This window comes from Equus przewalskii, chromosome 23 (assembly GCF_037783145.1).
Source record: "Equus przewalskii isolate Varuska chromosome 23, EquPr2, whole genome shotgun sequence".
In the NCBI taxonomy this organism is placed as follows: Eukaryota; Metazoa; Chordata; class Mammalia; order Perissodactyla; family Equidae; genus Equus; species Equus przewalskii.
The window spans coordinates 13001503-13027529 of record NC_091853.1 but is presented as its reverse complement, the minus strand read 5'-3'; the positions used below and the strand labels follow the sequence as shown (position 1 = coordinate 13027529).

The 26027-nt window shown below is 37.3% G+C and overlaps 2 protein-coding genes across 7 annotated transcripts in view; one reads left to right on the top strand and one right to left on the bottom strand.

Moving 5' to 3' along the window:
• ABL2 (ABL proto-oncogene 2, non-receptor tyrosine kinase) overlaps positions 1-26027 on the top strand; it is a 106254-nt gene that overhangs the window by 59828 nt on the left and 20399 nt on the right. For 3 of the 5 annotated variants that reach the window (XM_008522144.2, XM_070591672.1, XM_070591674.1), the window contains exons 2-4: positions 18464-18526; positions 19943-20113; positions 23893-24188. In XM_008522144.2, coding sequence (XP_008520366.2) covers positions 18464-18526; positions 19943-20113; positions 23893-24188 — 530 coding nt within the window. Of the gene's footprint in view, positions 1-13413; positions 13700-18463; positions 18527-19942; positions 20114-23892; positions 24189-26027 lie in introns of those variants that run through there. The other 2 variants (XM_070591673.1, XM_008522145.2) reach the window with 2 other exon arrangements.
• The window catches only part of TOR3A (torsin family 3 member A), a 42889-nt gene continuing 38190 nt past the window's right edge, over positions 21329-26027 (bottom strand). Inside the window, exon 7 of one of the 2 annotated variants that reach the window (XM_070591685.1) lies at positions 21329-23154. In XM_070591685.1, coding sequence (XP_070447786.1) covers positions 23071-23154 — 84 coding nt within the window. In that variant the 3' untranslated portion in view covers positions 21329-23070. The remainder of the gene's footprint in view (positions 23155-26027) is intronic. The other variant, XM_070591686.1, reaches the window with a different exon arrangement.

Below are 26027 nucleotides of genomic sequence, written 5' to 3'. Positions count from 1 at the left end.
TGCTGGTAGCCACCAGAGACTGGAAGAGGCAAGGAATGAATTCTCCCCTGGAGCCTCTGAAGGGAGCCGAGGCCTTGCTGACACCTTGATTTTGTCCCAGTGATACTGATTTCAGACTTCTGACCTCCAGAACTATGAGAGACTGTATTTCTGTTGTTTTAAGCCATCTGGTTTGTGACAATTTGTTAAAGCAACCACAGGAAACTACTACTACAGGAGCCAATAGCCTAGAGTTTATAATTAAAAGCAGTGGATGTGAATGACTTTTAGGAAGGATGCATGGAATGAAAAGAAAAGAAGAATGAGGATAGAAGTTTCTGTTATCTGGCACCATCCAGAAATATATTATTTTGGATTAGAGAGTATTTCAGATTATTCCTATTTGTAATTATTGCAACATTTTTAATTGGTAAAAAATGTTTTTGATGGAATACGATAGTTTCCTTTGTCTTTTATATACAGTGTTGAGCCATGTTGATAACTCCTAAATGTGTGTCCTTAGTGGACATACCTCACTCAGATTCTAGTCTTGTAACTCTGTCTTTGATATTTCAATGTTACTTTATATTAATTTTGCTCCAAACCAGAAATTTAATATTAGTTTCCTTTCCTATGTCCTCTATTAACAAATAATTATCAAATCCTGTCTTCAAGAGATTTCCTGAATCTGTCTGTTATTCTCCATTCCATGGCCAGACCCTATCATCTCAGCGTAGTTTTCTGCAGCAGACTTTTATTCTCTTTACCTGCAGGTGGTCCGTCAGGAGTTTTATAGACCGGTCTTCTTTAAATAGCAGAGTCAGTGTGATACTGCTTCTCACAAAACCAGCACGTTTCCCTGTTGTATCCCAATACAGTCTGAATTCTTTTGTCTGGATGTTAAGGATGTCTGTCAATTGGCCCACAAATATCTCATTATTTTATTAACATGCACGTACATTTTCAGGCTTCTCTTCTCGTCAGGCCAAGTTCCTCGTGCAACAAACTCACGGAGCTGGATTGAGGAATGGGCCAGCTGTGCCCCTCTCCAGTGTGTCAGTTTCTAAAGGTTCACTGGAAATGTAACAAGGTGGAAAAACTGTTTTCTAAAAATCCTCTCGGAGAGAGTATTATATGTGGCTTTGGGAAATATTTTCATAAGCTGTTTGGGCTGGAGCTTGAGACCACCAAAGGGCCTGTGAAACTGCCTGCTGAAGTGGATGATTCTGGCTGACTGCTGAGTCAGGCCCCCCTAGTTAGGGCCAGAGATGGATTGTTGACCACAGAGGGGCAGTAAGCACAGCAGTCTTCCTCCTCTCCGCTTTCCCTCCTCCCTCAGCGCAACCTTCAGCCTTCTGAGTAAATGTTGAGCACACATTTAAAGAGTTTTGTTTTGAGGATGTATTAATTATTAGCCTTCCCAGGTTCCCACATGTTTTGGTCTGGCCTTGGACTTAAAGTACTCACTACCTTTTCTTTCTGTTTTTTTTGAGGAAGGTTAGCTGAACTAACATCCAGCGCCAATCCTCCTTTTTTTGCTGAGGAAGACTGGCCCTGAGCTAACATCCATGCCCATCTTCCTCTATTTTATTTATTTTTATTTTTTTAATAAAGCTTTTTTTTTTTTTGGTAAGATTTTTCTTTTCCTTTTTCTCCCCAAAGCCCCCTGGTACATAGTTGTATATTTCTCGTTGTGGGTTCTTCTAGTTGTGGTATGTGGGACGCTGCCTCAGCGTGGTTTGATAAGCAGTGCCATGTCCGCGCCCAGGATTCGAACCAACGAAACACTGGGACGCCTGCAGCGGAGCGTGCGAACTTAACCACTCGGCCACGGGGCCAGCCCCGCATCTTCCTCTATTTTATATGTGGGACACCTGCCACAGCATGGCTTGATAAGTGGTGAATAGGTCTGCGTCCAGGGTCTGAACCAGTGAACCCCAGGCCATCGAAGCAGAGTGTGAACTTAACCACTGTGCCACCGGCCTGGCCCTAATACCTTTTCTTCCTATGCCTTTGTTCATATGTTGTTGGGTTTTTTTTCCTGCTTGGAAAAATGTGCTCTTCATTTCTCTGTTAGAAGATTTTGAGTCCAAAGTATGTTGAGATCTGTGGTTTGGTAATTAGTGAAAGCTCCTATTCTAACAGGAGCACATGAGTCCTGTTTGAACCCTCAAGCGTTTGGAGGATTTGGATAGGTATAGAGCATGCATTGTCAACAGGGGTGACAGTAACTCAGATATTTACAATGGTTTGTGCCTCTCCAAAGCTCAATGCTACACAATGAAAATCTCATCCTTTTAGTTTTTAATTTCTCTTGTTAGGGAGAAATTGAATTGAATCAAAATTAATCAATTAAATTTATTTAGATTAGTTCAAGTTAAATTTAATTTTAATCCTTAAAGTAGTGATAAGAAAAAAAAAGCTTGAGAAACACTGGTGTAGAGAAAGGGAAGAAATGCCATTATAGCTTTTATTTTTTGTGACAAGTCTCACATTTACTGAAGTTTTAGAAGGAGTTACTCTTTTTATAAAAAAATTACAGGGGCTGCCCCGTGGCTGAGTGGTTAAGTTCGCGCACTCCACTTTGGCGGCCCAGGGTTTCTCTGGTTCAGATTCTGGGCGCGGATATGGCACCGCTTGTCAGGCCATGTTGAGGTGACGTCCCACATGCCACAACTAGAAGGACCCACAGCTAAAATATACAACTATGTACTGGGGGGATTCAGGGAGAAAAAGCAGGAAAAAAAAATTACATATTATTTGTGCACTTTGCTGCGTTTCATTGGACAGAGAAGCACAACGGTTTCTGTAGAAATAGTTTCGAGGAAAAAAGACATAAAAGAAGGAAGTAATAAATTATAGTAAATACACTGTAGAAGATATCCCAATTTAGTATAACAGTTGCTGTTTTAGGCAAAGAGATTTACTTAATCAGAAATGGTCAGAGAGGTCAGGTTCAAGAAGAATCTGGGAACTTGGACTACTTTGAGAGATAATACAGGATTTGAGTAGACAGAGGGAGAGAGTGAGCATAGTCCTGATTAAAATGCCATGTTGATTTTTTTGAGTTTTTGTAATCCTCTCAAATAGGAGAGTGTGTCAGAACTAGGGAGATAACCTTTAACGGCTGTTACGCACTGACCTAAAGAGAGTTAATCTTAGACAAGTTTAGAGGCTCTTCAGTTGCTTATTTTTATTTCTGTACTTCTGACTTCTTCTTAACCATACAAATCTTCCAACTTGAGCCCAACAAATTGATCTTTACCTTTTAATGGATTTATTTTCAAGGTAGGAAGGCACTCCTTTTAGACCACAGAAAGAACTGAAGTTTTAAATTATGGTGTCAAGTTCTCCACTAAGCATTTTACATGCATTTAACCTCATTTAAGGGCTCCAGAAAGTATATACCTTTTTTTTCTTGTTTTACAAATGAAAATTGTACACTTAAATATTTATACATAGCTTAACCAAGGACACCTACTTTTTGAATGGCAGAGCCCAGGGCTGCTTAATATAGAACCTTGAATTAAGAAAAACCTACAAACTTATTAACATTAGAGATTGTAGTCTTTTTGTAATGAGGAGCCAGTTTTTGTTCCTAAAGCCTTGAGTTCACAAAAGGAAAGGTAAAGAGATGGATGCTGAGAGTAAAGCAGCATAATGTGAAATTGGTGCTCTCCTTTCTCCTTAGAATTCTCGTCAGCTGCTGTGGCTCACTGTGCTGTTGTGGGGGCTGAGGGGCGAGGGTTGAGAACAGGCAGGGCTGTGGCAGCTGCCACCTTGGAGATCATCTGGTTCTGACGCTAGTTTTCTTTCTTCATCTCAGTAACAATGGAGTCGAACATAATTTAAGGTCTGCCATTAGATCCTGAAATGTTAGTTAAAGGAGCCCTGTCTTAGAAGTGCCCCTCTCTCTGCCTAGGTCTCTGTAGTGCTTTCTGTTTCACGCTCGTATGAAAAAGGGAGAGGTGGTCTGTTGTGGGATAGTTCATCTGGGGTGATTGTCCGAGAGATACGTGCTGTTATAAAAATGACAGCTCCATTTGTGAGGTGTTGGAAGTTGAGGGCCTACATAGGGGAGAATCAGACTTTTTCCTTTGTCATATGTAGTCCCACCAGAAGTTGTATTTTGTGTATTTTCCATTTGTTCTTTCGATTTATTGCCTATGCCTCTAACAGCTTGCAGAATAGGAAATATGAACAGCATTTTACCTCTCTAGGAATAAATTGAAATATAGTTGGCAAAAAAAATGGGAAGTGTTCTACCTTACTACCAGTGAATTGCAAATTTAAACAAGTTACTGTTGTTTGCCTTTAAAATTAAAAAAAAAGTATGTAAACACCTCGTGAAGTGAGCATTCATACATAGTTGATGACTGATAAAGAGGTAAAATTTTTTGGAAAGTAGTTTGGAAATATGTATCGTGAGTCTTAAAAATGTCCTTTGACCTGAAAATTTGTCCTAATGAGGTGATGTTAAATAGAGAAAAATTCGGGGGTACAAAGTACATATAAGTATTATTTGGTAATAGGCCCAAATTAGAAATGATGGTAACTCTGCAAGATGTAATTTTAATCCTTAAAGTAGTGATAATGAAAAAAAACTTGAGAAACACTGGTACAGAGAAAGGGAAAAATGCTGTTACAGCTTTTATTTTTTGTGACAGATGGAATATATATAGATGAAATGTATATATAACCTTTAAAAAGAAAGCTTTTGAAGATTTATGAGAATATGGGGAAATTTTTACTATTCAGTTTCTAAAAGCAGTGCAGGGACTGGCCCCGTGGCTGAGTGGTTAAGTTCCCACGCTCTGCTTTGGCGGCCCAGGGTTTCGCTGGTTCAGATCCTGGGTGCCGATGTGGCACCGCTCATCAAGCCATGCTGAGGCGGCATCCCACATGCCACAACTAGAAGGACCCACAACTAAAAATACACAACTGTGTATCAGGGGGCTTTGGGGAGAAAAAGGAAAAATAAAACTTAAAAAAAAAAGCAATGCATACTTTTTTGTACTCATTTATTAACATCTCAACACTATTGACTCGATTGATCATTCTTTTCTTCTTCAAACAGTCAACCCTTCTCAGCCTTTGGTAGTTTTCTCTTCCTTGCTGACTTCTTAGTCTCTTTTGCTGCCTCCTTTTCTTTCTGTTTGCTCTCTGAAGGGGAGTTCTTCAGGGCTTAGTCCAGGGTTCCGTACTTGAAACTTTTTTTACTTTTTAAATTAACACACAGTAAAATTGACCTTTTTTGGGGGGATGTACAGTTCTATGAATTTTAGCCCATGTGTAGATTTGTGTAACCACCACCACAATCAGGATACAGAATAGTTACGTCACCCGCCAAAAATCCCCTTGTGCTCACTTTGTAGTCACACCCTCTCTACCCCAACACCTGACAGCCACAATGGTTTTTGTATTTTGGAGAATGTAGACTTTTGATACTGTCTTCTTTGGGAAACTTGGCATAATGCCTTTGAGCTCCATCCAGGTTGTTCTGTGTATCAGTAGTTCATTTCTTTTTTATTGCTGACTAGTATTGCATTGTATGGATGTACCAGTTTGTTTATCCATTCATCTGTTGAAGGCCTTTAAGGTTGTTTCCAGTTTGGGACAGTTATGAATAGAGCTGCCATAAACATTTATATACACGCTTTTGTAGGAATGTAAGTTTTCATTTCTCTAGGATAAATACTTAGGAGTGGGATTGCTGGTTCCTATGTTAAGTGTGTATTTTACTTTACAAGAAATTGCCAAATTGCTTTCTAGAGTGGCTGTACCATTTTGCATTCCACCCAGCATGTCTGAATTCTAGTTGGTTCGCATCCTGGTTAGCACTTGGTGTTGTGAGTATTTTTTATGTTGTTTACTTGCATAGGCAGGTCGTGGTATCTGATTGTGGTTTTAATTTGCATTTCTCCAGTGGCTGCTGCTGTTGAACATCTTATTTGTCATTCCTGTATCCTGTTTGGTAAAAAAATTTTTTATCCATTTTTTAACTGGGTGGTTTGTTTTCATATTATTGAATTTGAGAGTTCTTTATATCTTCTGGATCCATATCCCTTTGTCAGTTATATAATTTGCGAATACTGTCTCTCATCTATAGCTTATCTTTTAATTATCCTAACAGTATCTTTCAGAGAACAAAAGTCTAGTTTTGCTTTTTGTTTTTTGCCTTTTATGCTTTATTAAAAACAGCTTTATTGAGTTGTGACTTCTATTCCATAAAACTTGTGTTTTAAAAGAGGTCAGATTCAATGATTTTTTAAAATGTGCAACCCTCACCAGATTTCCAGTTTTAGAACATTTCTGTCACTCAGAAGATCCCTTGTACTAGTTTGTAGTCAGTCACATTCCTGCAGCAGTCCCAGGTAACCACTAATCTCCTTTCTGTCTCCATGCGCTCGTTTTGGACATTACGTATGAACGGAGTCCTGCGTTATGTAGACTTTTAATCTGGCTTCTTTCACATAGCATAGTGTTTTTAATGCTTTATGGAGATATAATTCCACATATGAAATTCACCCGTTTAAAGTATGTAATTCAGTGGTTTTAGTGTATTCACAGAGTTCCTCGACCGTCAGCACAAGCTAATCTTAGAACGTTTTCATCACCCGAAAAGGAAACTCCGTAGCCATTAGCAGTCAGTCCATATTCCTCCCCACATCCCAGCCTTAGGCTACCAGTAATCTGCTTTTTGTCTCTTTGGGTTTACCAGTTCTAGACATTTCATCTAAATGGAATCACACAATATGTGTCCCTTTTAACTGGCTTTTTCACTTGACATAATGTTTTCAAGGTTCACCTATGGTATAGCATACATTAGTACTTCATTCCTTTTTATTGCTGAATAATTTTATTTATCTATTTATGAATTGATAGACATTTCAGTTCTTCCAGTTTTGGCTATTATGAATAATGCTGTGAACGTTCATGTGCAAGCTTTTGTGTGGACATAGGCTTTCATCCTTTTATTTTTAACGTACTTATATGATAATATTTGAAGTAAGTTTCTTTTAGATAGCCCATGGTTGGATCATATTATATATCTGTTCTGACAGACTGCTTTATAATTGTGTTTAGACCATTTTCATTTAATGTGATTATTTGTATGTTTAGCTTTAGGTCTATCATTTTATTTTTTTCTGTTTGTTCCTCCCTTTCCCCTTTCCTGTCTTCTCTTGGATTATTAACATGATTTTTTAGTGTTCCATTTTAATTTTTCTCTTGTGTTTTTGGCTGTATCTCTTTGCATAGGTTTTCTAATGGTTGCTCTAGTGATTTCAGTATACACATTGAACTTGTCGTGCTCTACTTAGATTCAGTATCTTACCACTTCAAGTGAAATATGGAAACCTTACCATCAGAGTTTTCTTTTCTTTTCCCTCTTTATGTCAGAGTTATTATGTATTATATCTACATATATGGAAGAGTCCCTACAGATGGTGTTACACTTTTTGCTTCCAACCATCAAATATGGTTTAAAGAACTCAGGAGGAGGAGAATAATCTATTCTGTTTACCATTTTTTTTTTCTCTTTCTTTGTTCCTGATGTTCCAAAGTTTCCTTCTAGTATCATTTCCATTCTGTCTGAAGAACTTCTTTTAACAATTCTTTTAGAGCAGGTCTGTTAATGACGAGTTCTTCCCTTCAGCTGAGAATGCCTTTATTTCACCTTCATTTTTGAAGGACATTTTCTGTGGATATAGAATTTTAGGTTGGCAGTTTTTTCTCTCAGCACTTAATGTGTTTTCGCTTCTTTCTAGCCTCCATGGATTCAAATGAGAAGTCTGCAGCATTCGAATCGTTTCCTTTTAAGTATGATGCTGCACTTTTGTCTGACTCTTCTCTCCCTATCTGTGGTTTTAAATGCCATGTGTATGCTCATGTCTGCAGTCCAGGATCTTCTCTGAGTTCCAGATTTATATACCAAGGTGTTTAATTATATTTCTCAAATTTACTTGTCTGTGGTGGAACTTCTGGTTTATACTGCTATTGCTTTTGAGTGAATTACATGGCCATCTACCTACTTACTCAAGCCTGCAAGCTATTCTTTATTTCCTCTCTCTCGTGTTGTCTTATATCCAAGTAATCTGCAGGCCCTATCAATTCCATCTCCAAATCAGATTTTAAGTTCTTCCACTTTTCTTTGTCTTCACTGACAGCATTCTATTCCAAGTCAACATGATTGCATTCCTGACCTGCTGCATATTTTCCTGTTGCTAATTTTGTTCTCCATCTAATCCATTTTTTTCACCCACTAGCTAGAATGGTCTTTTTACAAAATAGTCAGAACATATGACCTCCCTGCTTCAAACTGTTCAGTGGATTTCCATTGTACTTGGACTAGAATTTTAAATCCTTAGGTGCTTGGTCTGGCCAGCCCCTGTCTACCTTACTATAACTTCTTTTCGTGCTCCTCTTCTGACTTCCTCAGTGATAGCCACACTTTTCATTTCCTTTACATACCAGGTTCTTTCCTACTTCATGATTATTACACTTGCTACATTCTCTCTGCTTAGGTCCTTCTTTGCCTCTGTCCTCAGCTTAAGTGTCATCTTCTTTAAGTACAGTCATGCATCACTTAACGACAGGGCGATGTTCTGAGAAATGCGTTGTTAGGTCATTTCATCCTTGTGTGAACATCATAAAATGTATTTACACAAACCTAGGTGGTATAGTCTGTTAGACGTGTAGGCTCTATGCTACTAATCTAATGGGACTACTATCCTGTATGGAGTCCATCATTCACCAAAATGTTGTTGTGCGGTGCATGACTGTAGTGAAAGTCCCCACCTACCCCAACCTGTTCTCTTTATCTCTTATGGACTTTGTTTATTTCTTGCTTAACACCTGCTGTATCCTGCCTAGCAAAGTGCTTTGCATGTAGTAGTCACTCAGTAAATCTTGGCTGAATGAAGGAAACATTATGCAAGTTTAAAGGACCAAATGCAAACGTATCAAAATTATTTTGATAATTTAGTAAGTGGGATGTAGGACCAAATGCAAAGGCATCAATATTATTTTGATAATTTAGTAAGTGGGATGTAGAAGTGGGTGGTATGTTGTTATTGTCTTTTTGTTTAAATATAATTTCCAAATTTTGTATAATGAGCATATATCACTTCTATAAACTAAAAACAGTTTATTTTTATTTATCTTTTTATTGAGGTTATAATGATTTATAACTGTGAAATTTCAGTTGTACATTATTTATCAGTCACCATATAAATGTGCCCCTTCACCCCTTGTGTCCCTCCCCACCCCCCTTCCCCTCTGGTAACCACTAAACTGTTCTCTTTTCCATATGTTAGTTTATCTTCCACGTATGAGTGAAATCGTACAATGTTTGTCTTTGTCTGGTCTGGCTTATTTCACTTAACGTAATACTCTCAAGGTCCATCTGTGTTGTTTCAAATGGGACGATTTTATCTTTGTTTATGGCTAAGTAGTATTCCATTGTGTGTGTGTGTGTGTATATATATATACACATATCTTCTTTATCCAATCATCACTTGATGGGCACTTGGTTATAGTGAATAATGTTGCGCTAACATAGGGGTGCATAAGTCTCTTTGAATTGTTGATTTCAAATGAAAACAGTTTTAAAAATGAAAACATATCTTACTAATAATTTTGTTGAATTTAATCTTCTTATGCTCTCATTTATCATTTTTTGGTGATTAGTTTTTCATGCGTAGTTTTTCATTTTATTCTCTAAAGTGTTTAAAACGTATTAAGTGGTTTAGATAAAAGCAGCAAAGAATCACAGAAGAATATTCGTATTTTCTTTATATTATACTTGTATGATGTCTTTTCTTAATTTGTCTAGGTTTCTAACTTAGATACTGTAGTCTTAAATTTCGTTTCCCACAGAGCTGTTTTGTGCCTCCTTTCTATGCCTTTAATGACTTTGCCTTTTTTCTGAACCTTGTCTAATATCTACCGTGCGAGTTGTGTGGGTTTTTTTCTTTTACTTTTTCCTTTGAGCTGTGTGAGCACAGCCACGCAGTATTTAATGTAAGGGTGTTCCTGAATGTCCTATCATTATTGTGACTGTTCTTTTCTTGCCCACAAATTATAAATAGAAATGTAATTATTGTCTGAACTTGGCTTTGTAGAGAAACGTTGAACTATTGAGGATTTTTTTTAGGGGAGCCTTATTTAGTTCTGTGCGGTGCAATTCAGAGGGAGGTCAGCATGCTTTAGCAAAAAGTATCTGTTGATTTGTGTTTGTGTGTGCAAGTTGATAGCATAAATGGAGATGTCTGGTTGCCTGAATGGGAGTTGAACACAGAAACAGCACTGATTAGTTGTTCTCCAAATTCATGAATGAACTATTTAAATTTACACTGACATTTTTTCACATTCATAATCCAGAATAAAACGTCTTACTATTTATTCTAAACTGTCCTCACTTAAGGGTGATTGACATGAAATATTATGCAGCTGTACACAGGAAGAGAACTATTTCTGTGCACTACTATGGAGTGATCTTGCAGGTATATGTTAAGTGAGAAAAGAAAGTGGTTAGTGTGAAATATTCTACTGTTTAAGAAAAAGGGAGGGATGTGAATATGTGTCCATTTATATAGAAGCAGTGTAAGAATAAAGCATACAAATTTAGCTTACCTCTAAGGAAGAAGTGAATAGGGTAGATGGGAGTATCCCTCATTCTGTAGATTCAACTTTGGAACCATGTAAATATTTTATGTAATGAAATAACAATTTAAAAAGGAAAGCTTAAAAACTGAAAATAAAATAAAACAAATTGACTTAAGTGTATATCCTCTCCTAGTGGCAACTGTTCTTAAAGTTTGATTGTGTTCAACAGACTCCTGTGTTGACGTTTGCAGTGACGGTGCCAAAGCACTGTGGGTGAAACTGTTTCTGCCTTGACAGGAGTCAAGGTAGTGGCACCAAACTGCACCCGGTGGTCGTTGCATTTGTCACTGCAGCGTTCTTACAGTTAAGGAAAAACGTCAGTTTTGCTTAAGAATTTCCTTGATGAAGCAGTAAAAATGATTACTTTTATAAAATCTTGGTTTTAGATATATGTCTTTTTAATATTCCATGTGACAAAATCTACTGCTTACCAAAATGTCACGGTGGTTTTTAGAGAGAGCACATGTGCAGTCGTTTTGACTTGCCAACTGAACTAGCTGCTTTTTTCATGGAACACTGTTTTTACCTAAAAGACTGAATGACAGACAAACTATTCATAATTGGAACTTGGCAGACATTTTCTTGAAAATGAATGAAGTTAGTTTGCTGCTTCAAGGAAAACAGTATTTGTTGGGAATGAGGGAGTTTGAGCTTTTAAGCAAAAATTAGAATTTAGTAAAATTAGTAACCACCATTGTAACCATGACAACTTCTCAGTATTTAAAACTTTTCTGGTGAGATTGGTGGTGATAGTAGTGAATATAATGTATCAATATTGTATAGTGAAATATAACAACATTTCGTGAACTAATATTTCCAGATGATCAATGCTTGATGTTAAAAAATTCAAAGTACAAGACAGACCAACAAATTTTAATTTGACAGAGTATGAAAATTCTATTTATGTGGTTTCAGATTCCACATTAAAACTAATCTTTAAAAAACGACCACTTGTCAACTTTTGGTATAGTATCGAAGAATATCCATAATGATCTGATATCCCTTCCTTTTATACTCATGTGTCTGTGTGCAATAAGATTTTCATATACTTCAACAAAAATACATTACAACAGATCAAATCCAGAATGAGGATTCACCTGTCTTGTTTTGAGCCAGATTTTAAAGAGATTTGCAAGAAATGACATTACTTATCTCTTAATTCTCTTTTGACGAATAGTTATTTTTTTAATAAAATATGTTAACATAATGGGTTTATTGTTATTTTAAAATTAATACTGTTAAAATTTTTCAGTTTTAATTTCAAATATGGTAAATGATAGACATAAACCATGTAACAGAGGTCTTTGGAGACTTCAGTACTTTTTATTTAAAATTTTTTATTGTAAAATATACATAACATAAAATTTACCTTTTAAAATAATTTTAGGTGTACAATTTAGTAGCTTTAAGTACATTCACACTATTGTGTAACCATCCATTTGCAGAACTAGATTTCCAGAACTAGAACAAATTCTGGATATTTCTTATAAGTGAAATCATACAGTATTTGTCTTTTCACGTCTGGCTTATTTCATTGAGCATGATGTTTTCATGACCCATCTGTGCCGTGCTTTTGTAGTTGAATAATATTCCACTCTGTGTGTGTACCACATTTTGTTTACCTCTTCTTCCCCTCTTTACTCCTGGTTGCAGTATAGGAGCATTCAAAAGTGTAACTGTTAATTATTGGTACTTTAAATAGCAGATTTACTGATTAAATAGTAAATCGTATGGTATAGAATATAGATATGTATAAAACATATCTTCTTTACTTTATATTTTTTATAATCTAGGGAAGGAGAAATTCACCCTGGTATTTGAAATTCTGAGTCATTAACTGAGGTAACCGTTAGTCATTTAACTCTTGCTTTTTCCATGATGCTAACAGTACTGGCTTTAATAGGGTTACTTTCATAGAAAGCGGAAGCTTTGTTTCTTATAAACTATTAATATTACCTACATCAAAGTCATTCTTCCTGTAAGGTTACGTTACAATTTTGTTTCAACTTTATTGAAGGCTATTTCAGTCCTGCTAGCCTATAATTTTACCCTGTTACCTTTATTGACCTGGAACCTAGCACAGTGGCTGGACATGTAGTAGGTGCTTAATAAATATTTATTGAATCAGTGAGTGTTCTTAGCTGTACAGTTACAAACATTCTTGTATTATTTTTGTAGATTATATAAAGTCATCCACTATTTGTAGATTTTACTAGTTTAATTCTCATAAAGTACTCTCATTTTCAGGTTCTTAACTTTTTATCTTACTTTGTTTCTATATATTAACAAAGATTAGGCTTTTGCTTTTAAAAGTTTTAGCACTCAAAAATTTTCAACACTTTCGTGTCATGTTTTAGACTTTTGTTAAGCTATGGAGCCAAAATGTTAGTGAAGGCAGTCATTTCCTGGCTTCTGTGCTTATGAATCAGATTGTAACTATTTCTTTGACTTTGGATTTGTGGTTTCTTGAACTAATTTAAGTGATGCAGAAGATGACTCTCGTTAGGCGTTTCCCCTCTTTTAAAAGTGTATTTGGTGTTTTATTTGTAAACAGGTTTTCTCCAAGGAAACTTTTCTCTACAGTCTCACTTCATCATCCACTTTGGAGTGAAATCCCATCTATACTGATCTCTACTTATTTTCTTATTTGTTACCCATATTTGTGTTGATTTTTACTTTATTTATTTTTTCAAAATATTCCCAGAGGTTTTGAGGTAACTTCAGTCTGACTCAATCTTTTGCTAGTTACTGGACATTTTCCTTTAGGTTACTCTCCACCCACTTTGGGACTTGTAAATGCTTATCCTTCTGTTGGTTCCCTCTGGCGACTGAGTACGTGAGTAAACGTCACATGCATGTGGTATTGCTTGTCGGCGAGTGGAATTCTAAGACTTCCTCTTAACAAAGAACAGTTTGACGTTAGTGCTTCTGGGCAGAAGAATGGTCCTTGGGACAGTTCTGCTTCCACCTAATAGTTATGGCCGAGATCAGGACATGTCGTTTTGCTGCCTATGCCCTGAGACCTCAGAAACTGCTCTACCCACCTTGACAGGTATGGTTCAGAGGTGATAGTTTAGGGGAGGGTAGATAATCACAGTAATCAAGCGTGACTGGAGATTTCAAAAAATTAATCTTTACTACTGTTATCGCCTTCATTGTTGGCTAGTGAAGTTTCATGTCCTTTTTTCCTGGTATTCCATACTAGGACCTCAATAAGTACTTATTAAAAGAAAGAATAAATGAATAATATGTAATATTTCATGGTATTAAGATGCATATGACTTGATATGAAGAATTTAAGCTGTATAGAGAACTGTTGCATAATTTACCCAATCACATTACATAGTTTTTAAAAGCGGTATTAAAAATATTTGCTTCTTAGAGAATATGAAATCAGATAAAGTAGAATTCTGGCAAGATAACTGTAAAAGACTCGGAAATGCCTAAACTGAAAATTTTGTATATTAATTTCTCCAATTACTCCCTGACAAATTTCTAATTAAACTGATAAAAGTTATTGAATGACTAACTGGTGAAAACTGTTTTTAATAAAATTAAACATTAAATTTAGGAATTATCTCTGAATTTGAGTTTTATTCTGGATTTTAACTTGTTTAATGTTGATAATTTACTTTGTACAAGCCACTATTTCTATGTTTTGCCTTATTTTTACTGTAGCCTGTAAGTGTATCAGTAGAAAAAGGTAATACAATTACCTTTTCTTAATAGTCGTAATGTGTTTCTGCTATCTGGGTCCTGTATTCCATGAGTGAAAATCAGTCTTCTTTTATCTCGTCTTAAGTGCTTGTTCTTCCTTTGTAACAGTGATTAATGAAAGGTTAACTCACTATTTAAGGTACCTAACATATAACATGTTAGGTACTGTATATATGAAGTGACAATGTGTATCACTTCACATTGTTCAAAAATAAACCATCGCCAGACTACACACTTGCGTTTGGGCGGGCAGTCCGTCTCAATCATCCAGATGTGGCTGTCCTAAGCTGATGAGGGAAGTGGCGTAGACTAGACCCACTGGATAACACTGTGACATTTACTTGCTCTTCCTGTAGGCTTTTTTTATTTCCTTTTTTGCCTTTATTCCTTAGCTTGTTCTCTTCCAGTTAGATCTTTAACGTTTTGTGATTTAGTACATGTTTATTCTTGGCCTCAGGAAAATGTTAGGATGTTTTTTGTCTTTGAAAATTTTTCCCTTTTGTTTGGTGCTAATGAGTAGGATGATGTTTAAGTGGATATCCTGTGCAGACGGATTGTGCAGGAAATTGACCCTTAGTTCTGTCAGAACAAAAGACTGAGTGGGAAGAAGGAAGAAAGGAAGGAAATAGATATTTTGGCTTGACCTAGAAAATACTAAAACCAGAGATGAGAAGAAGGGGAGTGGGGAATAAAAAGGTTTTCCAAGTTGTGGTTCTTGTAGTACTTGGCCTCAAAAATTACTTTTATCCTGTAATGATTATTTTGTACATTTGGAAAATGTACAGTTTTGTTTGGCCTGTAACACTTTTAAATTTACATAAAATTGTGCCGTAGGTCTCCTTCTCGTTTCTCCTTTTGTCACATAACATGGTTTTTAAGAAACTGACTTGCCTTTGACAGTCCTCCTTTGAGCTTGATGGAGTTCCTCTCCGGGACAGATGAGCCACATGTCATAGACGTGTCCTTGCACCTGACAGTCTGTCACTCTGCTCTCGTCAGTGCAGAATTCCTGCTTATCCAATTTAAATGCTTTCTGTTCTCTGAAACCTTTTCTGATTCCCGAGTTTTGTTTTCTATTCTGCCCTCTCATAGCATCCTCTGTGAGTATAGCAGTATATGTGATTCATTTGTTCAACAAACCTTTTTTGAGAGCCTCTTACGTACATGCAGTTGGAATTTATCAAGTTGCTTGGAATTTATCAATGAACAAAGCAGACAAAAATCCCTATCCTCATAAAACTGATTTTCTAGTGGGAGGAGTTAGATACTATACATGAATATAATAATAAATAAGTAAATTATGTATTTTGTGGTAATAGGAGCTATAGAGAGAAATAAATTAGGAAAGGAGACACGGGAGATGTGGGCGTGTTGTCAGGAATAGATGCATTTTAAAATAGGATAGTTAGGGGCCGGCCCGGTGGTGCAGCGGTTAGGTGCGCACGTTCCACTTTGGCGGCCAAGGGTTTCCCGGTTCGGATCCTGGGTGCGGACATGACACCGCTTGGCAAGCCATGCTGTGGCAGATGTCCCACATACAAAGGAGAGGAAGGTGGGCACGGATGTTAGCTCAGGGCTAATCTTCCTCAAAAAATAAAATAAAATAAATAAAATAGGATAGTCAGAGGATGCTGTACTGAGAGGATAACATTTGAGTGAAGTGTCATGTGGATATCTTGGCGAAGAATGTTTTAGGCAGGAGAAGCCAGCACAAGGGTCCTGAGGCAGGAGTGTGCCTGCCTTGTTCAAGTAATAGCAGGGCAGCCAGTGGCCAGAGTGAGGCAAACTAGGGAAGAGGAGTAGAAAGATGAATTGGGCAAGACGAGTTGTGAATGGCTTTGTAGGCCCTTGTAAGGACTTGAGCTTTTACTCTAAGATGGGGAGCCATCGAAGAGTTTCGAGCAGAGGAGTAACACAATCTGAGTTGTGCTTTGCAAGCTGGCTGATGTGTTGAGAATAGACAGTAGAGAGCGAGGACAAAGCATGGAGATCACTTAGGAGTCTACTGAAATAATCCAGGTGGGAAATGGTGGTGGTGACGGGGTGGTAGTAGTGGAGGGGGTGAGAAACAGGTAGCCTCTGGATATATTTTTGAAGGCAGTGCCGATAGGATTTCCTGAGGGATTGGAAGGGGGTATGTGAGAGCAGAAAAGGAGTCATGAATGATTCCCAGGTTTTGCCTTCTTCCCCCATCTTTATTTTATAATTGACATCTAACATTGTGTAGGCTCAAGGTGTGCAGCGTGTTGATTTGACACACTTGTGTATTGCAAAATGATCACCACCATGGAGTTAGCTAATACCTGCATCAAGTCACATAATTACCGTTTCTTTTTTGTGGTAAGAACATTTAAGATCTCTCTTAGCAACTTTCAAGTCTAGAATACAGTATTATTAACTATAATCACTATGCTGTACATTAGATCCCCAGAACTCATTCATCCTACAGCCAGCAGTTTGTACTCAAACTTCCAAGGGTTTTGGCTTGAGCAAGTGAAAAAATGGAATTGCCATTAACTGAGATGAGGAATTCCGTGGGAGAAGCAGAATTGGGGGAAAAAATGGAGAGTAGTTTTTTATAGTAAGTCCAAATTGTGTTATTGGTGATTTATAAACTTTATGTTCTGAAGCCCAGCACAGTGTCTATTGTATAGTAGATGTTTGTTAGAATTTATTAGTTTTGTGAACTTTAAATTTTAATATATTGGGTTTCACAAAGTAAATGTATGATGCTTGCTGTTTTTGGCCTGATAGTGTTTAAGAGTTGGAGTCAGTGTCTGCTTAATTACTGTTTCTAACTTGGTCATTGATAGTAGAAAAATTCTTGTTACCCTTGATTTTTGTTCCTCTTATAATTTTAAAAAGGGAGACTTTCTTCTATTTAAAAAGAAGGAAATGTACTTGAGCTGTTTGATAATCATTACACAGAGTAATAATCACAAAACATTGTAATATGTTACTTCCATCATTGGCAAGAAACAGTTATCAGTGTGGATCATGTGATATTCAGTATGGAACCAAAAAATATTATAAATAGTCTTTCTACTTCTTTTTGGCAGTTCTTTTCATTTTAATAAAAGGATTGGTATTTTGTAACCCAGTGGAAATTCAATTAGAGTAGATAAGTTTTCATTAGAATAAAGAAAAACAGTACGTGTGACAAGTTTGAAGGATTTTTCATGTAATGTGGTATTTTGTTTGTTTTGGTAATCCCACTTGGTTATCTTGGTATATAATAGAGCTGTTCCCATTCACGGTAACTTTGCATTTAAACAAGGAGCAACACTTCTGTTTCAGATTAACTCTTCAGAACGTCTGACATATCTTCAGGTTTGTCATAATACTCGTAATGTAAAACAAAAATTAATTAGGTGTGAAATTTTAAAGATGTATTCTTTTTAAGAGGAGGAAAGAATGTGAAATAAACTCTAAAACTGTTAGGAGAATTAGATCCAACTTACAACAAAATTTCTGTCTATATCATGTAGACAGTTATGAGGCCATTTTTAAAACATCAGTTAATGCTGTTTTAAGATTAAAATACATCTCATTGTTTTCAGCCACTTACATTTTTGTGTAATTTGGTCATTCATTCAGTCAACAGTTATTGAACACATATTATGGGACTCTTGCCAGCAAAAAGTTACAGTTCTTATGCCAAGGAGCACATCGTGAAGTTTGGGAAACAAACATAAAGTGAGGATATTATAAATACAAAGATCCAGATAGAGGGTGTTCCTGCAGCAAGGGTAATGCTTCTGAGAGCACAGGGAGAAGGAGCACGGGAGGCTGCCTAGGGGAGGCTGTGCTGGAGCTGAGTGTTACCAAATGAGTAGAGGTCAACCAGTCAGAAAAGGGTGGGATGAGATCACATTCCAGCTCAACAGGACTGTGTGAACAAAGGCAAAAGGTAGGAAACGTCATGGTGTAAAAGTTTAAAATTTGAGGTGTGTAGTGGGGAGAGGTGAAGCTGGAGAAGTAGATGGAGACGTGATGATATAAGACCTTGAAGGCCATGTTAAAGAGATTTTGTTTTGGCTTGATGGTGAACTGTTGAAGAATCTTAAGAGTGACATGGTCAAATTTTTGTTTTAAATAGATCACTTTGCCAGCTGTGTGGAGGATGGATTTGAGGGAGACAAGACTGGAGGCAGTAGTCCAGGTGAGATGATGGGGCTCTGAACTAAGGCGTTGGCGGAGGGATGGAGAGGAGGGAATGGATTTGAAAAGAAATAAAACCACTGATTCAAGGGTTTTTCTTTTTCAAATATGATAAAATGAATTTTAAATTAGAAATGAGTGGAGGGAGAGGGAGAGACACATAATAAAAAAGTGTTATATGACATAAGTAGTTGGATAGTGGCAGATAGCCACCAAAAACAGTTCCAGTGATCAAGAAAATCGCTACTGGAAGAACAGTGTATTTTTTTTATGATCAGCCTGGGCTGTGAGAAGCAGGTGATCTTTAACTAGGATGGTACGGGGCTCACCTATTCATGTAGTGTGACTAAACTTAGGAACACGTAAAGCCTTGAGGAAGAAACCAGATCTCAGAAGGCTTCAACCGTTACACTTGGTAGAAACTCAGTAAATGTCCATTGTTGGGGATATATTCTAGAGCCTTCGATTAAGGTATTTAAAAATGTACCACCTAGGAAAAGAAAATAGGATAAACATTTTTTCATTAAAACAGTTCACAATTGCAAGCTATTATAGACAGTGCATGGTAACGCAAAGGTAATTTGGAATGCCAAGAATATTTTGTATTAAAACATTTTGCTGTTGTTTTAACAGAGATTTTTGGATTTTCTAGAAGCACTATTTCTATACTTTTTCTATATGTAATTGGAGGATCTGGATTTATGTAATATATACATATTTGTTAAAATCTCTGTTATCTTTTCCACAATTTGTCTTATATGGAGAGAGTAAGGGAAGAAGGGTAGTTTGGGAGGACTTGGAATACATAACTGTTCCTTCTTAAAACAACCACCACCACCAAAACAAAATAACCTTTATGTTTTATAAAACAAATTGCCTTTTTTTGTTTTTTGTTTTTTGTTTTTTTGCTGAGGAAGATTTAATCTGAGCTAACATCTCTGCCAATCTTCCTCTCTTTTTCAGTATGTGTGCCACCAGCACAGCATGGCTACTAACAGAGTGGTATAGGTCTGCGCCTGGGAGTGGAACCCAGACCACCAAAGTGGGAGTACGCTGAACTTAACCACTAGGCCACCAGGGCTGGTCCCGATTTGCCATTTCTTTTTGAGATTTTTTTTCATTTTGAGAAAACTGTGCTTTTCTTATTCATTTATTTCTGATTTTGGTGAGTGCATAGAAGTCATGGCTGAATGCTCATTTTGTGTTCTTTATCTTGCTGTATTTTCAACAAGGAGACTTCTCTCATGCTTAGGAGACAGTGCCATTTGCTCATTCTTCTCCACAGCTGTACAGCTTTGATCCACCCTGCAGCCGTCGGTATATGTCAGCAGCTAACACACTGTGTATGTACTGAATTCAAGTAAATTTCCAACTGTTATACTTACTGTGAATTCCTTTCTCTTTTCCTGTCTCTCAGAAGCCTTGCACCGCCCCTATGGGTGTGATGTTGAGCCCCAGGCACTGAATGAAGCCATCAGGTGGAGTTCCAAGGAGAACTTGCTGGGAGCCACTGAGAGTGACCCTAATCTCTTTGTTGCACTTTATGATTTTGTAGCAAGTGGTGATAACACGCTCAGCATCACTAAAGGTGAGCTTCTGTGTAACACCCTCTCACTTTTCAGTTTTCATTAGTGGTTAAGAAGTAAAGGTGTCTGTTCTAGATTCTGCCTCTGACTAACATTAGCTGGGTAATTTGGGCCCAAATACTTCTGGTTCATTGTCCTTTTTCTTTTTTTAACCTGTGTATGGGATAATGCCACTTTGTCTACTTTATAGGGTTCATTAAGGATAAAATGAGATAAAGTACTTTAGAAAAAACACCACACAATAGATAGATAAAGTTGCCTCATTCTCAGAATTCTGTATTGTATGTAATATTCCAGCATTCATCTGCCACAGAAGTCAGGTTTACTGTCCATCTCTGCTCATTGAACTGTGGCTAACTGAGTCACGTTGCCAGACTCCACTGCTACTCAAAGTGGTGTGTGTGGACTGCCTGGGAACTGTTCGTTACCACTCTGAAATGAGATGGAGAACTTGCACCCCAAATGTAAACCAACTACATCACTAAGTACACTATTTATTATTTAGTTCAACGGACGTCTTTTTTTTTTTGGAGCAAGACTTTCCAGCATGAAGAAAACAGTCCAGTGATTCACGTTCTGGTGTGAGCTTCTTATCTTGTTGGACCTGCTTTGGGCAGCACTAACCTAGACAACTTACGTCTCATTTGTGTTTCTAAGGATTAGTGAAAGGAATAGTAGTAGGAAGGGTTTCTTTGTAGTAATACTCTTGAGAGTAGTAGTTTATTTCAGTAGTAAATTCTTATAAAAGGAAACACTAAGAACATGACCAAGTAAAATCATCCATTATTGGTTTTTTGAACAAGGACAGGAAATGTGGGACTTTTATGAGAAAGAAGTAGGGCTATGGGATGTGCTCATTGTGTACATGAATTGGATTGCTCATCTGCCTAAACTTGTTCTTTTTTTTTTTAAGATTGGCACCTGAGCTAACATCTGTTGCCTGTCTCCTTTTTTTCTTCTCCATCTTCTCCCCAGTACATAGTTGTATGTTCTAGTTGTAAGTCCTTCTAGTCGTGGCATGTGGGATGCTGCCTCAGCATGGCCTGATGAGCGGTGCCATGTCTGCGCCCAGAATCTGAACTGGCGAAACCCCAGGCCACTGAAGTGGAGTGCACGAACCCAACTACTCGGCCACAGGCCTGGCCCCTGCCTAAGTTTGTTCTTATCTTTTGAACCTATGAAAACCTCCTACTGTGAAAAAATATATTTCAGGATAATTTTTAGCTAAATGAGATTGTAACTTTATTTGTGAAACATGCCTTTTATTTGTGAAGTTCAGAATGAGGTGTTAAATGGGAGTGGGTATACCAAATAAGAAGACAGTCCTCCCCTCCAGGAATGTTACCCTTAAATAAAATTTTTATGAACATCTTTTTTTAAAATTCAGCCAGATTCATCAAAAGCAGAAATCCTTAAAACTGAGTTCCTCAAACTGAGGTTGAGCTATGTGCCAGAGTGGGCATAATGGTGCGTGTACATGTGCCAGGAGGTTTCAAAGGCACAGGGAAGGTGAAGTGCATTGTCTCCTAGCGTCAGTTCACGTGAAGATTTTGGGTAGCTCTCCGGGCAGGAGATGGTGATGATGTTTGTGTGTGTGGAGGTGTGTGTTTATGCATTGGGAGGAAAACTTTACACAAAGGTTTAGGATAAAACAAAGGACTTCAGAGAAATTTGATATTGTGCCATAATCTCTTTGAGCTACAACACACTCTTTTACCTTTACTGACAATTCAGGGGAGAAGTTTATGAAGCAGTGACTCAGAAGGTTCTTTCTTAGATATGACTTTCATGTCACTATTTTCCAAGATAGCTCAGTCACCAAGGCAACATTGATAGAGAACGTCTGTTGGTTCCTCACTTAGTAGTTGTGGTAACCACAAGTGTGCAGCTCCAGGGGATTCCCTTTATTTTATGGCCAACAGTGATTGCCCCTCAAACCCATGAACTGCTAGATTTTTATATCAGCTTCTTATTAATATAAAATATGCTACTGAAGCTGCTTTATTATTTTTAAAGGCAAAATATATTTTAAAGACAAAATAATACTTACTTTAATTCCTTCCTCTTTGAGGATGATATTTTGCTTGAATTAAAAGCCAAATTTCTCCCAGGATTCCTTTGTAAATAGGGCCACTGTTTATATCCTACTAGTCATACCCCTGTCAATTTCTGTGGCACTCAAATCTCCTCCTAACTGGCAAAAAGAGAGGAAAACAAACAAAAACCTAGAGTGTTTGTATCCAAATTATGATGACCTGCCATTACCAGTTCTTTGTAAGGAAGCAACAATAATATGCTTAGTAAGGTGCCAGTCTTTACTTCAGGTTCTCATGGAGTAATAGAGAAAAGCTACAGAGCAATACGTTTTATTTAGTTTTTCTAGTAGCACTAAGATTTTTTTCCTGAAAATATGGTTCGGGAGTATTTATCTGTGCATTTGTGCATTTCCACCAGCACACCACACAAACTCCTATGTATCTACCTGTACATGTGTATATTTTATATACATATATGTGTATGTATGTGTGACTACATACTCTTGAGTTTGTTCTCATTGAATGTCTCGCATCCAGGTGTCTCAGGTGAGATAGTAGGGGCTAATAGAAAGTTATCCTATGGTAAACATTTCTGTAGGCCACTGAAAAAAGTTAGATGGCTGCCAGAACAATGATTTTGAGTTTTTCCTCAATACCCTTTGCCTGATAACTGCTGGGCTGTGTGCTTTTGATTGATTTGGCTTTCTTCCGCTTTTTGACACTGAGAAGTGGATGTGAACTCTATAGGAAGGCTTGCGTCTCTCAGAGATAACGGGCTTAAGTCCAAATAAGGATTCTTTAGATTATCAGTTATTACTGCTGATACCACTTTCACCTTCCCTGTTTTGTCTGTGCTGCAAATATATGGGTAAGATGTATGTTGAGGGAGTCTAGAGTTGATATTCACAACTTTAATAGAGAAATCAAGGACATGGAAGTTGGTAGCAAAGATACTCTGAGTAACTTGAATCTTGGGTTCCATCTTCAGACTCAGCTTCCCTTCCCACCTGCCAATTTTAGAGGAATAGAAAGAAGTGGTTAATTCTTCATGGGGAATGGGAGGGAAATAGGGAAACTATAACTGTTTTAAAACTTGAGTCCTGGTAAAGATTGTGCTTTGGGAGTTCTCATTGCCCATCTGCCCACCTCCTGAACAATTATCTTTATGAAAACATTGGTGAAAGCTCTGTGGTCTGTTCTTTGGTGTTTTTTTATTTTTTTACATTGATGTTTTTGTTGCCTTGGTGCCAACTTAAATTTAGAAGTAACTGTGTTTCACATGTCTTATGCCTAATCCTTGGTTCTGGTAAACATTGAGCCATATATGAGATACATTCCTTGACAAACTGTTTTAGGGAAGAAAATAAGTTTTATTTATTTATTTTTGAAGGGTGAGACTATGTCATTTTCCAGCCATTTGAGTAACCTTTCTATCTTTGTATGCCACCTTACTACCACACATGGAGTTTCCTAAGGCATTTTTTAGTTGATATAAAAACCTTTAAAAACTTATAGTGAATACCAGAAGGCCATTTCTAACTACGCTTTTGTTTAAGTTACAAGCTAAAGAGATTAATCAGGATATGATGAGCAGCCAAGTTTGTTTTCATTATTTTAAAAAATTTTGTTGGCATAAAAGTCCCCGATTCATTTTTCAGTGAGTTTTAAATTTGACAGTAGACTGCTTCTGTTTGAGATGAAGTCTTAACATCTTTTCTCTCATTCTATGATGACCTCATGGCTAGGTGAAAAGCTACGAGTCCTTGGTTACAACCAGAATGGTGAGTGGAGTGAAGTTCGCTCTAAGAATGGCCAAGGTTGGGTGCCAAGCAACTACATCACCCCAGTGAACAGCTTGGAAAAACATTCCTGGTACCACGGACCTGTGTCGCGCAGTGCAGCAGAGTATCTGCTCAGCAGTCTAATCAATGGCAGTTTCCTGGTGCGAGAAAGTGAGAGCAGCCCTGGGCAGCTGTCGATCTCGCTCAGGTATGAGGGGCGTGTGTATCACTACAGGATCAATACCACCACAGATGGCAAGGTAAGACTGGCTGGCAACCCCCTCTAGATGTGGGCTGGCTGCTCTTTAGAACCAATACTCAGAATGACTAAAGAAAATTGTTTTTTGTATAACATGAAATAAAATAATCACTGACGTGAGTTTGGGCTCTTTGGCATGTAAGAGCTTGCTCTTTTCAAAAGAATATGGTCATGGAAATTAAAAACAGTATTAATAGTTTAATGATGAGCTAGATTTGAAGGTGAAGAATGAAGGAACTGCTGTATATGTCAGCTGTTCCAGTCATCATCAGTATACAGATACACGCGTGTACATCCAATACATTGTACAGAATTTATAAATTAAACCTTATGTCTTTGAAAATTATAATACTCTCTATCAGAAAGTCTACAGAGTAAGAATTTAGGCTTCTGAGACCAGTGTTGATCATTAATGTATATTAATATAAATAGATCAACAGTCGTTTAGCAATTTACGTGTTCGAAGACCAACTATTTTAGAATGGTTGTGTTAGAATGGAACTGTTTTACTTTATAAACTGAAAAGCATGGGTTTCTATCAGTTATTCTATTGAACAGTAAGTTTAGATTGAATCGTTTCTTCCATTCTTTCCTTCTGTGTGATATGCACAGTAGGGGGTAAGCACAGGCTTTGGAGCAAGCAGACCTGGTTTGCTATGTAACTCCGCCATTTATTTATTAACTTTGTGACCTTAAGTAAGCCTCAGTTTCCCATCCCACTTTATTGGATTATTGTGAGGATTAAATGAAATAATTTCTGTAAAATATGATGGCTGATGCAAAGTAGAAAATAAGTAAACTATTAATTCTCTTTCTCTTTTGCACCACCTTACAGACATATTGTCTCTTGATGAAACCGAATAGAATCAGATAAGTGATAATGTAAGAGAGACCCAGGAGCTCTACTTCTGGTTATATACCCAACAGAAATGAGTGCCTGTGTGTACAGAAGACATGTACAGGAATGTTCCTAGTGGCACTATTTGTAATAGCTCATAACTAGAAACGCTCAGCTAACAGTTGAATGAATTAATAAATTATGGTATAGTCATAAAATGGAATCTCTTACAACAACAGAAATGAACATGATACTGCCACAGACACTATTGGGAAAAACAGGCCTGCCAGCTGCTGCTTTTGCAAATTTATTGGAATACAGCCACACCTACTTGTTTATTATGTATTGTGTATGGCTCTTTCTCATTATTAACGGCAGATTTGAGTAGTTGAGACAGAGACACTATGGCCACAAGCTGGAAATATTTGCTGTCTGGCCCTTATAGAGAAGTTTGCTGATGCCTGTCCTAAGTGACTCTCACGCATGTGGCGGAAAGGATTAGTGATTGCTAGGGGGTGGGGATGAGGGCAGTGGGAATGACTGCTAATGGGTCTGGGGTTTCTTCCTGGGGTGATGAAAATGTACTGGAGTAGATGTGATGGTTGGACAACCTTGTGAATATACTAAAACTGCTGAATTGTACGCTTGAAAATAGTGACTTTTATGGTCTGTGAATTATATCACAATAAAAAAAGTTGAGTGAAAGAAAGCAGACACAAAAAACTACATATTGTATGATTCCATTTACATACGGTTCAGAAGCAGGCAAAGCTAATCTAAGGTGTTAGAAGTCAGCAGAGTGGTTACCTCTGCAGGAGTAAGAAGCTGGGAGGGCACGGGGGGGCTTCCAGGGTGCTGGTGATGTTTTGATTCTTGGTGTGGGAGATGTTTACATGGGTGAGTCCACTTTGTAAAAATCATCAGTTCTCCATTTATTAATTGTATAATTTTCTGTATACAGTAAAAGTTTCTTTTTTAAAAACTAAAACAAGCTCCCTTGGG